Source organism: Macaca mulatta, chromosome 14 (assembly GCF_049350105.2).
Source record: "Macaca mulatta isolate MMU2019108-1 chromosome 14, T2T-MMU8v2.0, whole genome shotgun sequence".
In the NCBI taxonomy this organism is placed as follows: domain Eukaryota; kingdom Metazoa; phylum Chordata; class Mammalia; order Primates; family Cercopithecidae; genus Macaca; species Macaca mulatta.
In genome coordinates this window covers 125437129-125451286 of record NC_133419.1, presented here as the reverse complement: position 1 = coordinate 125451286, position 14158 = coordinate 125437129, and the positions used below count along the sequence as shown (strand labels likewise).

The window sequence follows — 14158 nt, the reverse complement described above, 5'->3', positions numbered from 1 at the left end:
TGTGATAAACAATCTGCAAGAAAACAATTCAATTTACAAGAGCATCAAAGAATAAAATACTTAGAAATAAACCTAAGAAAATAAATGCAAATGTTATGCTTTGAAAACTATAAAACATTGTTGAAGGAAATGAAAGAAAATCTAAATGAATGGGCAGACACTCTATGTTCATAAGTCAGATGGCAACAGTCCCCAGATTCATCAATAGATTTAATGTAATCCTTATCAGAATCCCAGCCAGCTTTTTGTAGGAAGGTGATCTTAAAATTCATATGAAAATGCAAGGGACTCAGAGGAGCAAAACAATCTTGAAAAAGAACAAAGTTGGAAGCCTCACACTTCCAAACTTCAAAACTCACCACAGAGCTACAGTAATCAAGACAGATTGCACTGGCGTGAAGTAAAACATATAAATCAATGGAACACAACTGAGAGTTCAGAAATAGAAGTTCATGTGTATTTTCAATCTACTGGGGCAAATAATAGTCTTTTTCAACAAATAGTGTTGGGATCCTGGTTATATACAAAACAATGAAGCTGGAATACTACCTAACACCATATGCAAAAACTTACTCAAAATGGCCTACAGACCTAAATATAAGAGCTAAAACTATACGACTTTTAGAGGAACACTTAGGAGTAAATATTTGTGACCCTGAATTAGGTAATGGTTTCTTACACAAGACAACAGAAGCACAAACCACAAAACAAAAAGTAGATAAAATAGACTTTGTCAAAATTTAAAATTTTTGTGCTGCAAAGAAAATCACAGAGAAAGTGAAAAAACAATCCCCAGAATGGGAGAAAATATTTGCAAATCATACATATGATAAGAAACTTATACGTAGAATACACTGAGAACACTTACAACTCAATAATAAAAAGACAAGTAACCCAACTACATCGTGAACAGAGGATCTGAAAAGCCAGTTCTCTGAAAGACTTAAAGTATATGAAAAGATGCTCAACATTAACAGCCATGAGGAAATGGAAATTAAAAATACAGTGAAATATCACTTTACACCCACTGGGATGGCTATAAGCAAAGACACAGATAATGACAAGTGTTGGTGAACATGTGAAGAAATCTGAACCCTTATATATTGTTGGTGGAAATGTAAAATGCTGCAGTCATTTTGAAAAGTTTGCGGTTTCTCAAAAGGTTAAACAGAGCTGCCAGAAGACCCAGTAATTCCACTCCCAGGTATATATCCAAAAGAAATGAAAATACATGTCGACAGAAAAACTTGCAAACAAATGGTCATACCAGTGTTTGTAATAGCCAAGAGGTAGAAACAATTCAAATGTCTATCAACTGATAAATGGATAAATAAAATGTGGTATATCCATAGAATAAAGCACTATTCAGCAATGAAAAGCAATGAAATACTGATACATGCTACAAGACAGATATGTTTGAAAACATGTTAAATGAAAAAATCTATCACAAAAGATCACATCTGATATATTCCATTTACATGAAAAGTCCACAATAGGCCAATCTATAGGGCAGAAAGTAATTAGTGATTGTCTATGGTTGGAGGGGCATTTTGGGAGAGAAAACGGGGAATGACTACCAATGGGTATGAGGGATTCCTTTATTTTCTATTTAAAAAATTTTTAATTGTGGTAAAAACACATAACCTAAAATTTAACATCATAACCATTTTTTAAGTGTACAGTTCAGTAGTGTTAAGTGTACTTACATTGTTGTGAAACAGATCTCCAGAGCCATTTCATCCTGCAAAACTGCAACTGTATACTCCTTAAACAAAGCTCTCCATATCCTCCTACTTCCAGCTCCTGGCAACCACTATTTTACTTTCTGTCTCTACTAATTTGACTACCTAAAGTACTGCATATGACAGTATTTGTCCTTCTGTGACTGCTTTTTTCACTTAGCATAGTGTTGCAGTGTGTGACAGGGTTTCCTTCCTTTTTAAGACTGAATATTTTATTGAATATATCATATATTATTTACTATTTATCCACTGATGGACATTTGAGTTGCTTCCACCTTGGCTATTATTAATAATGCCACTATAAACATGGGTGTGCAAATACCTGTTTGAGATTCTACTTTCAATTCTTTTGGAGATATACCTTGAAATGAGATTGCTGGATCATGGGGGCTTCTTATTTTAGAGTGAAAATTTTATAGTGGTTATGGTTGCACAACCAGTGAATATACTAAAAACCACTGAATTATACACATTAAATGTGTCAATTATATATAATATGTGAATGATATATCTCAATAGAGCTGTTAAAAAATACAATGCTTAAAGGCTGAATCAAGTTATAATTACTTCAAGGATTTTGGCTGAACTAGATAATCTGGTTACATAACTATTCAATCTTGTTCATGTAATTCTAATTATTTTCAAAGCCTTGGCTAGATGTTTAGGCTTTTATTTATTTATTTTGAGCACAAGCCTAAGTGCTTCTTCAGCACTGTACATCAGAGAAAGCAGAAAAAAGAAACTGTCAGTATGTATATTCAATCATAATATTAAACCTTTTCATATTTTGTATCAGGAAAAATTGCAAGGAAATAACAAAAAATTACGGCAATTTTTATTTTATTTGCCCTGTAGCCATGTCATTCACCAGGATTTTAAAAATAGGGAAATAAAGAATTTACTCACTTTGACTTGAGATTCACTTTTTCAAATGTCACTCACAATTATTTCACATAGAGGATATTCAAAAGACAAAGGATTTATTTACCTTTTCTGCAACAGAAAATTACACAATTAAAAATTCCTATGTCTAGTGTCACTGAATGGGGAAAGAGGCAATATATTTTTAAAAACAAGAGAAAAAATTTTGAGAAAAAAAAGTGCAACAAATTTAAATTCTTATAATCTTGAATTCTTATATACATCTAGAAAAGGTAATGGCAATATAGATGGCCACTGATGTTCAGAAACACATTTCATCACTTTCTTTTCTGCTTCATCCAGACATTTTCAGTATTGTCAAGCTCAAAAACACAGTTTTAGAAAGATGATAAATGAGAGAATCTCAAAGATTTCACATGAGCTCTCTGATCAGAGCAGAGCAAAGTAAGAGAAGCCTTACTTGTCTGATCATATTTTAAAATAATAGGCTCCATATGGTTCACAAGAAAGAAGAGACGAGTAAGTCAGCTTTCAATCTTGGTTCCAAGGCAGATTAAAACAATGATTACAATCTAATTATAAAGACAGTTATTACATGAGACAGTATTTCTTTCCAGAGTATATATTTTATAACTTGAACAGCTTTTCTTAAATAATCTCTCAGGGCTGATTTTAAGTAAAAGCCAAAATAATACCAGTTAATTTCAGATTCTTATTATAGATTTTTCAAAGTCCGCCTGTGTGCAGAAGCAAAATTATGAATTGCGACTCGAAGAGCTGAATTACCCCCAGGGACATCACAGGAATTGATGAATGAATGTAGTGCCCGAGTATATGCTGCAAAAAAAGGTTTGCACAGCAATGAATAAAGTCAAATTCTAAACAACTCTACCAGCCTCCATCTTATTAGTACTGCTTCTCTACCAAGAGTCTTACAAGTAACTATCTATCGAATAAATATTTATTGAGTACTTACTATATGACAAGCACTCTGTGAGGACAGAAAAGATAATAAAGAGTATGGACACAAAAATAATTAAGTTGCCATGTAATACTTCCAAACCAGAGGTATATACAAAATGTTATCATAGGCCAGGCACAGTGGCTCACACCTGTAATTCCAGCACTTTGGGAGGCTGAGGCAGGCGAATCACTTGAGGTCAGGAGTTCGAGATCAGCCTGGCCAACATGGCAAAACCTCATATCTACTAAAAATACAAAAACTAGCTGGATGTGGTGGCGCAAACCTGTAATCCCAGATATTTGGTAGGCTAAGGCACTTGAACCAGGAGGCAGAGGTTGCAGTGAGCTGAGATCGTGCCACTGCACTCTGGCCTGGATGACAGAGCAAGACTGTCTCGAAAAAAAAAAAAAAAATGTCATCATAGAATGAAGCTGGGAATGAATGTACAACTACCTAGGACAGGATGGAAGACTCCCAGAAGTGGTAACACTTAAGATGAGTTTTGAAGAAATAACAAGAGTAAAGGAAAGAACACAGAGAACTGAGTGTGTCAGGTGCAAAAGGAGTGAACAATATGGCACATACTGGGAATAGCAACTTTGATAAGGCTGGAGTAGGGCCCAGAGCCAGAGAGAAAATACACCAAATATGCCATGCATCTTATACCGCAATGGGGAGCCCTAGAGGTTTTAGAATAGGGAAATGGCATAATTAGATTTGTGTTTTTTAAAATAAAGCTGGTAAGAAACTCATATCATACAGATGAAGCACTAGGAATATATATACTGGCAGTATTCCTAGTGTATACATGAGGGCTACATAATCTTTACACTATATAAATCAATGTATTTAAGGATGCATAGGAAATAGAAATATTAAAGACAATATGAAGGACTAAGTTTTCTCTACCTGGGATGCTCCTGATAGAGTTTATACTGTTTCTTATTTTCCTCAGTCCCTCCTGGCAGAACCAGCAATCTAATGTGGATATACATGGTAATACATCCATGTTACATACCATTAAAGTATTTGGGTAATAGGGAATTCAACTGGATAGAGTCCTAACTTACATAAAAGGCAAATTCTAATAGTCTTCAGTTAAAGGACCTGGAACTGAAGTCCTTCTACAGTAGAATGAGCTGAAAATATTTCCCCAGCATAAATGGAGACAAGAAGATAACAGATCTCCAAGAGAAATATAACTCATTATAATTTTTTCATTGCCTCATATAGTTATTTTAAAAAGGGTTTATAACAGTCTCTGACACATAGTAAGCACTCAATAAATGGTAAATTACTACTACCACTACTCTTATTGATTTTTCTTATTGCCATTAGGCCCTGACTATTCCTTCAAGAAACTTACCCCTGTGGTTTTTATAGAAAATACAGTTGTTGGCACAGGTATCAGGATGAGCATCCCAAAAATCAGGACCACAACAACATAGTGGAGGTAAAGTAATATTATACAGCTGCATTTTCTCCTGGATTTGGGCTCGTAAAGCTTCTACATATCTGTAAAAATAAAGTATGATCAGGCAAAGTGAACTACTAGAAAGAAAGTGAGCATGAATCCTGACTTTACAGCCAGCTTTAACTGTTAAATCTATTTCATATCTCTGAGCCTTGATATTTCCTCTTTGTACTGGGAAAAATGCAGGGCTACACCCAAGAAGTATTAGGCAATCAAAAAATTTGGTTAAGTTATGAACTCCTAAATGAGGAAAAGTATGAAAAGACACAATCAATTCTCTTCTAAGGAAAATGAGAACAATGACTTTCTACCAAGTCTCCTCTAGAGCCAGAATATCATGAAGACTTTTTCAAATTACCTCAGGTATTCTTTTTCTCTCTGTTGTTGTTTTTCTCTGGCTCCTTTTATTTCTTCAAGTTGTAACTGGGCTAATATCTCACTCATTTTCTCTCCTGAATATGGATCTTCATGAAAGTTCATTCTTAGGATCCTCTGCTCTTCAGCATAACGTTCTTGCTCTCTCTTTTTCTTAATTCTGAGAATAAAATCATAACATGGTTAGGAATTTCCTAAAATTATTATTTAAAATTAGCTTCTTTATCCAAATAACTCAAGAAATTCCCAGAAACTAAGGAGTCAGGAAATCAGTTTAATATCCCAAGGATATCTTCAAAAATTTCTGCTGGCTGCTTTATCTCCTCTCAAAGAGAAATGAGCAATAGCTACTATTAGAAGAGTTTTTCCAGGCTAGGTGTGGTGGCTCATGCCTGTAATCCCAGCACTTTGAGAGGCCAAGGCAGATGGATAACATGAGGCCAGGAATTCCAGATCAGCCTGGCCAACATGGTGAAAACCCATCTCTACTAAAAATACAAAAATTAGCCAGGCAGTGGTGGCACGAGCCTGTAATCCCAGCTACTCAGGAGGCTGAGGCTGGAGGATCACTTGAACCCAGCAGGCAGAGGTTGCAGTGAGCTGAAATTGCACCACTGCACTCCAGCCTGAGCGACAGAGCAAGACTTCTATTCTCAAAAAAAAAAGTTTTTCTGTAAGAATGTAGCACAACAGTCTTTTCAGATTAAAACTACAAGTAAACAGGGCTTCTGCTTCTGACCAAATCTGCTTCTGACCAAAACAGAGTAACAGGAATCACATTTGCCCTCCAATCTTAAGCCACCAAAAAAAATTTTAAAAGTTTTAAAAAGTACACAAATCAAACAAATACAAGAAATGATGGTTTTCAAGACATTGGACACCAGGTAACAAATGACACTGCTCTTTGACAGACGGGAAACAAGTGAAGTAAACCCTATAACTGCCAGAGATTACTGCCTTGGAAGGTTCCAGGCAGTGGCGCAGGGCAGGGAAATTGAAGTGAAGTCTGATGGGCTCTATGAATTGAAGAGATGGAGTTAAGAGTGCAGGGAGACAAAGGCAATTAGAGTTCACAGGACAAAGTACCAGAGAGAAGAAAGTTGCCCAGAGACAGCATCCCAGAGATGAACAGAGAGTCTCCTGGTACACAGCAGAGCACTGATTGGTGTATGTATGCGGTGAAATAACCTGAGGCTAGGGAGAGAACCATCCAAAATAAAAGAGAACAGTGACTAGAGTCCACATAGCTCCAGGAATAATTGGTCCTTATTTCCACCAATCAAACTTGAAAAACTTGTATTTCACAGAACATTAGGTAGAGTATTCAGAATGATCTTATCTGAGCAGTAGGGAATAAAAACTAATCCTAGACTGAGTACTGCACCAGACTCACCTGACAAGTTATAAAAGCAAGTCCTCAAAGGAACTTGACTGTATGCCAAAACCAGGTTCAAGAATGTAAAGACATCCAGCAACTAACATGGTAAAACTCACAACATTGGGGATCCAACCAAAGATTACTAAGAACACAAAGAGGCAGAAAAACACAACTCACAATCAGGAGAATAATCAATCAAAACGACCTAGAACTGACAGTTGTTAGAATTAGCAGAGAAAAACACTAAAGTAGTTACTACAAATATATTTTATATGTTCCAAATGTTAGGATATAAAAAAGACAAATCAAACTTCTAAAGATGAAAACTACAATTTTAAGACTATGATTCAAGATTTAAAAAACAGTGGATGGGAATACTACCAGCATAGATATTGCAGAAGTAAATCTGAAAACATAACAATAGAAACCATCCAAAGTGAAACACACAAAAAAATCTGAAATGACAAAAAGAGTACAAAATAACACCAAACTAATCATATTAAAAATGGACAAAGGACTTGAATAAACATTTCTCCAAAGATGATATACAAATTGGCTAACATGCATACGAAAAGATGCTCAACATCACTAATCATCAGAAAAAGGCAAACTGAAACCACAATGAAATGATCACCTCACACCCAATAGGATACTTACTATCAAAAAAATAAAAAATAACAGGTGTTGGTGAGGATGTGAGAAATTGAAAGCCTTGTACACTGTTGTTGGAGCTATAAAATGGTATAACCCCTATGGAAAATAGCATAGACGTTCCGTAAAAAACTATAAACACAGCCACCATATAATCTTACTTCTGGGTACATATTCAAAAGAAAGCAAGAGTCTCCAAGAGATGTCTGTACACACATGTTCCTAACAGTGCTAATTCTTAATAGGTAAGAGGCAGAATCAGTCCAAATGTCCACTGATGGATGAATAAACAAAATATATTCTATACATAAAATGGAATATTATTTAGCCTTAAAAATAAAACTGTGTCACATTAAACAACATGGATGAGCCTTAAGGACACAATACTAAGTGAAATAAGCCAGTTACAAAAAGACAAATAATGTATAATTCTACTCACATGAAGGTCTAAAGTAGCTGTGATGGTTAATACTGAGTGTCAGCTTGACTGGATTGAAGGATACAAAGTATTGATCCTGGGTGTGTCTGTGAGGGCATTGCCAAAGGAGATTACCATTTGAGTCAGTGGGCTAGGAAAGGCAGACTCACCTTAACCTCAGTGGGCACAATCTAATCAGCTGCCAGCAAGGCTAGAATACAAGCAAGCAGAAAAATGTGAAAAGAGAGACTGGCCTAGCCTCCCAGCCTACATCTTTCTCCCATGTTGGATGCTTCCTGCTCTTGAACATTGGACTCCAAGTTCTTTAGTTTTGGAACTGGGACTGGCTCTCCTTGCTCCTCAGCCTGCAGATGGCCTATTGTGGGACCTTGTGGTCATGTGAGTTAATACTTAATAAACTCCTTTTGCGCGCGTGTGCGCATGCACGCGCGCGCGCGCACACACACACACACACACTCCATTAGTTCTGTCCCTCTAAAGAACCCTGACTAATATAGATTTTGGTACCAGGAATGGTTCCAGAGGAACAGAGTATTAAAGATGGAGTTCTTTTGTTGGTTTGGGGGTTTCTGCAGTTGGCTACTTAATATGATGAAACCCAAAAATGCTAAGGACTCTACTTCTAATAGTATGAAGAACACTGATAGTCCTTGGCGTGAACTGTGTAAAGAGTTATGTCAAATAAATCCATTTGACATTCGCAATTCATCGCTCGTGAGAGGCAAGGAGTTTAGTGACTCTATATAAAATACCTTTGACCATATGTGGAGCATCAAGGAACATAATGAAGTTGGTTGGCTACTCCTAAGTTCACTGGACAAAGTGATGAAAGAAAATGATGAACTCACGGATTCTAACTCCTGACTTCAGAAGCAGATACTGAGCCTCAAATCTTCTAAGATTGCCCTGAGTAAGAGTCTTATCACCTGTAGAGAAAGACCTGAAATTGTGGAAAATCAGACATAAGCTCTTATCATGCAAGTGGCTGACCTGCAATGAAAGTTGCATGCACAGCCTTGACAGGTGTCTACTGTTAAAGTGAAGGCATTGATTGGAAAAGAATGGGACCCTGCAACTCAGAATGGGGACGTGTGGGAGGACCCTGATGACACTGGGGACACTGAGCCTGTAAACTCTGATGAACCTTTTTTGCCAGAAGAAACAGCTTCCCCATCCCCAAGGATAGTGGCAACATCCCCTCCCCAACCCATGCTGCCATCAGCATTTCCACCTTTGTCTGAGGAGATAAACCCTGTGATGCATGAGGCAACAGTGATGGCCTCCCCTGAGGCAGTTGCCAGGCAAGATAATGTTGATTCTCCTCAGAAGCCACCCCCAAAATCGTGTTTGTTTCTAGACCTATAACTGGATTAAAGTCCCGGTGGGCCCTTAGAGGTCAGGTTGAGAGTGTGACCCATGAAGAAGTGTGCTACACTCGAAAAGAACTGCTTGAGTTTTCTAATTTATGTAAACAGAAATCTGGAGAGCAGGCACGGGAATGGATATTAAGGGTGTGGGATAATGGCGGAAGAAACATAGAGTTGCATCAGGCTGAATTTATTGATTTGGGCTCACCCACTAAGTAGGGACTCTGCGTTTAATGTTGCAGCTCAGAGAGTTAAAAAAGGTTCTAATAGCTTATTTGCTTGGTTGGCTGAAATATGGAGTAAAAGATGGCCCACTGTGAGTGAGCTGGAAACGCCTGATCTCCCTTGGTTTAACGTACAGGAAGGGATCCAAAGGCTTAGGGAGATTGAGATGATGGAGTGGATTAGTCACTTTAGACCTACTCATCCCAACTGGGAGGGTCCAGAAGATATAACCTTGACCAATGTCTTGCGAAACAGATTTGTAAGGGCAGCACCTACATCTTTGAAGAGTCCTGTAATTGCTCTTCTCTGTATGTCAGATCTAACAGTGGGAACCACAGTCACTTAACTACAAAATTTAAATACAATGGGAATAATTGGATTCCAAAGTGGCAGGGGCCAAGTGGCAGCACTCAATCATCAAAGGCAACGTGGGTGTAGCTACTGTAACAGACAGCAGAGGCAAAGTGGCAATTAGAATAGTCTGACTTATGTAGAGCTCTGGCATTGGCTAATTACTCATGGTGTTCCTAGAAGTGAAACTGACAGGAAGCCTACTGCATTCCTACTTAATTTATATAAGCAGAAAACTTCTATGTCAAATGGACAAAAGATTAATTTGAAGTATAAAAACAGAGAATCATGGCCCCTCAATCAATTTCCAGACTTGAGCCAGTTTACAGACCCAGAGTCCCTTGAATAAAGGGGAGGCCGGTCCCCTTGAGGAAGGACCCCACTACATTACCGACAATTTATGCAGTGAATCTTTCTCCCATCCTTTCCCAAGGAGACCTCTGGCCTTTCACCGGGGTAACTGTGCACTGGGGAAAGGGAAATGATCAGACGTTCCGGGGACTACTGGACATTGGCTCTGAGCTGACACTGAATCCAGGGGACCCAAAACGTCATTGTGGTCCTCCAGTTAAAGAAGGGGCTTATGGAGGTCAGGTAATCAATGGAGTTTTAGCTCAGGTCTGACTTACAGTGGGTCTAGTGAGTCCCCAGACTCATCCTGTGGTCATTTTCCCAGTGCCAGAATGTATAATTGGCACAGACATACTCAGCAGCAGGCAGAACCCCCACATTGGCTGATTGGTAGGGTAAGGGCTATTATAGTGGGAAAGGCCAAACGGAAGCCATTAGAGCTGCCTCTACCTAGAAAAATAGTATATCAAAAACAATATTGCATCCCTGGAGGGATTGCAGCAATTCGTGCCATGATCAAGGACTCGAAAGATGCAGGGTTGGTGATTCCCGCCACATCCTCATTCAACTCTCCCATTTGTCCTGTGCAGAAGACAATGGATCCTGGAGAATGACAGTGGATTATCATAAGTTTAACCAAGTGGTGACCCCAATTGCAGCTGCTGCACCAGACGTGGTTTCATTGCTTGAGCAAATTAACACATCTCCTGGTACCTGGTATGCAGCCATTGACTTGGCAAATGCCTTTTTCTCCATTCCTGTCCGTAAGGTCCATCAGAAGCAACTTGCCTTCAGCTGGCAAGGCCAGCAATATACCTTTACTGTCCTACCTCAGGGGTGTATTAGCTCTCTGGCTTTGTCATAATCTTATTCAGAGAGATCTTGATCACTTTCTACTTCCACAAGATACCACGCTGGTCCACTACATTGATGACATTACGCTGATTAGATCCAGTGAGCGAGAAGTAGCAAACACACTGAATTTATTGGTGAGACATTTACATGCCAGAGGATGGGAAATAAATCTGACTAAAATTCAGGGAACTTCTACCTCAGTAAAATGTCTAGGGGTCCAGTGGTGTGGGGCCTGTCAAGATATTCCTTCCTACAATCACAAAAGAGACACAATGCCTAGTGGGCCGATTTGGATTTTGGTGTCGACACATTCCTCATTTAGGTGTGTTAACCCAGACTGGCTCTCCTTGCTCCTCAGCCTGCAGATGGCCTACTGTGGGACCTTGTGATCATGTGAGTTAATACTTACTTTCAAGTGACCTGAAAGGCTGCCAGTTTAGAGTGGGATCCAGAACAGAAGGCTCTACAACAGGTCCAGGCTGCTGGGCAAGCTGCTCTGCCACTTGGGGCATATGACTCAGCAGATCCAATGGTGCCTGAGGCGTCAGAGGCAGATAAGGATGCTGTTTGGAGCCTTTGGCAGGCCCCCATAGGTGAAACACAGCACAGGCCTCTAGGATTTTGGAGCAAGGCCCTGCCATCTTCTGCAGATAACTACTCTCCTTTTGAGAGACAGCTCCTAGCCTGTTACTGGGCTTTGGTGAAAACTGAAGGATCATCAAGTTACCATGTGACCTGAACTACCTATCATGAAGTGGGTGCTTTATGACCCATCTGCCATAAAGCAGGTCATACAAAGCAGCAGTCCATCATCAAATGGAAGTGGTATATACGTGATCAGGCTTGGGCAGGTCCTGAAGGCACAAGTAAGTTGCATGAGGAAGTGGCTCAAATGCCCATGGTCTCCATTCCTGCCACCCTGCCTTCTCTCCCCCAGCCTGCACCAATGGCCTCTTGGGGAGTTCCCTATGATCAACTGGCAGAGGAAAAGAAGACTAGGGCCTGGTTCACAGATGGTTCCGCGCAATATGCAGGCATCACCCGAAAGTGGACAGCTGCAGAACCTCAGTCCCTTTCCAGGACATCCCTGAAGGACAGCAGTGAAGGGAAATCTTCCCAGTGGGCAGAACTTCGAGTAGTGCACCTGGTTGTGCACTTTGCATGGAAGGAGAAATGGCCAGATGTGCCATTATATACTGACTCATCGGCTGTAGCCAATGGTTTGACTGGATGGTCAGGGACTTGAAAGAAGCATGATTGAAAAACTGGTGACAAAGAAATCTGGGGAAGAGTTATGTGAATGGACCTCTCTGAGGGGTAAAAAACTGTGAAGATATTTGTATCCCATGAGAGTGCTCACCAACCTGTGAACTCAGTAGAGAAGGATTTTAATAATGAAGTGGATAGGATGACCCATTCTGTGGACATCACTCACCCTCTTTCCCCAGCCACCCATCATCACCCAATGGGCCCATGAACAAAGTAGCCATGGTGGCAGGGATGGAGGTTACACATGGGCTCAGCAACATGGACTGCCATTCACCAAGGCTGACTTGGCTACAGCCACTGCTGAGCGTCCACTTTGCCAGCAGAAGAGAGAAACACTGAGCCCTCAATATGGCACCATTCCTCAGGGTGATCAGCCAGCTATCTGGTGGCAGGTTGATTATACTGGACCTCTTCCATCATGTAAAGGGCAGAGGTTTGTCTTCACTGGAATAGACACTGACTCCAGATATGGGTTTGCCTATTCTGCACGCAATGCTTCTGCCAAGACTACCATCTGTGTACTCACAGAATGCCTTATCCACCGTCATGGTATTCTACACAGCATTACCTCTGACTTTACGGCTGAAGAAGTGCAGCAGTGGGCTTCTGCTCATGGAATTTACTGGTTTTATCAGTTCCCATCATCCTGAAGCAGCTGGATTGATAGAATGATGGGATGTCCTTTTGAAGTCACAATTACAATGCCAACTAGGTGACAATACTTTGCAGGGCTGGGGCAAAGTTCTCCAGAAGGCTGTGTATGCTCTGAATCAGCTTCCAATATATGGTACTGTTCCTCCCATAGCCAGGATTAATGGGTCCAGGAATCAAGGGGTGGAGGTGGCACCACTCACCATCACCCCTAGTGATCCACTAGCAAAATTTTTGCTTCCTGTTCCCACGATATTACATTCTGCTGGCCTAGAGGTCTTAGTTCCAGAGGAATGCTGCCATCAGGAGACACAATCAACTGGAAGTTAACCTGGCTACCTGGACACTTTGGGCTCCTCCTGCCTTTAAGTCAATAGGCTAAAAAGGGAGATACAGTGTTGGCTGGGGTGACCGACCTGGACTTTCGAGATGAAATCAGTCTACTACTCCTCAACAGAGGTAAGGAGTATGCATGGAATACAGGAGGTCTATTAGGGCGTCTCTTAGTATTACCATGCCCTGTGATTAAGGTCAATGGGAAACTACAACAGCCCAATCCAGGCAGGACTACAAATGACCCAGACCCTTCAGGAGTGAAGGTTTGGGTCACTCCACCAGGAAAAAACCAAGACCCTCTGAGGTGCTTGCTGAAGGCAAGTAGAAGAAGGTGGTCATCATACCAGCTACAATCATGTGACCAGTGCAGAAACAAGGACTGCAACTGTCATGAGTATTTCCTCCTTCTTTTGTTAAAAACATGTTTGTGCAAGTATACACCTGTACTAATAAAATATCTTCATTTTATTTCCTCTCTCCTTTATCATGTGACATAGATTTATTGATTTCACATCAGTATTTAAGTATTGTTAACTTTATGTAATAGTATTTTGGTTGGGGATTTGTGTGCTTCCGGTTGTATGAAGAATAGTTGAAGCTAGGCATAATTAGGATCTTATTTTTGTCTTTATTTGAAGATTATGTATGATCTCAGGAGATGTGTATGGGCTCAAGTTGACAAGGGGTAGACTTGTGATGGTCAATACTGAGTGTCAGCTTGCTTGGATTGAAGGATACAAAGTATTGATCCTGGGTCTGTCTGTGAGGGTGTTGCCAAAGGAGATTAACATTTGAGTCAGTGGGCTGGGAAAGGCAGAGCCACTCTTACTCCGGGTTGGCAAAAATCT

General features: G+C 40.0%; 1 protein-coding gene across 2 annotated transcripts in view; it reads right to left on the bottom strand.

Annotated features, from left to right (window-relative positions):
* Positions 1-2557: 2557 nt before the first annotated feature.
* CCDC15 (coiled-coil domain containing 15) overlaps positions 2558-14158 on the bottom strand; it is a 98458-nt gene continuing 86857 nt past the window's right edge. For both annotated transcript variants that reach the window (XM_077964592.1, XM_001107046.5), the window contains 3 exons: positions 5421-5597; positions 4955-5103; positions 2558-3461 (listed from right to left, as the gene is read on the bottom strand). In XM_077964592.1, coding sequence (XP_077820718.1) covers positions 3340-3461; positions 4955-5103; positions 5421-5597 — 448 coding nt within the window. In that variant the 3' untranslated portion in view covers positions 2558-3339. The remainder of the gene's footprint in view (positions 3462-4954; positions 5104-5420; positions 5598-14158) is intronic.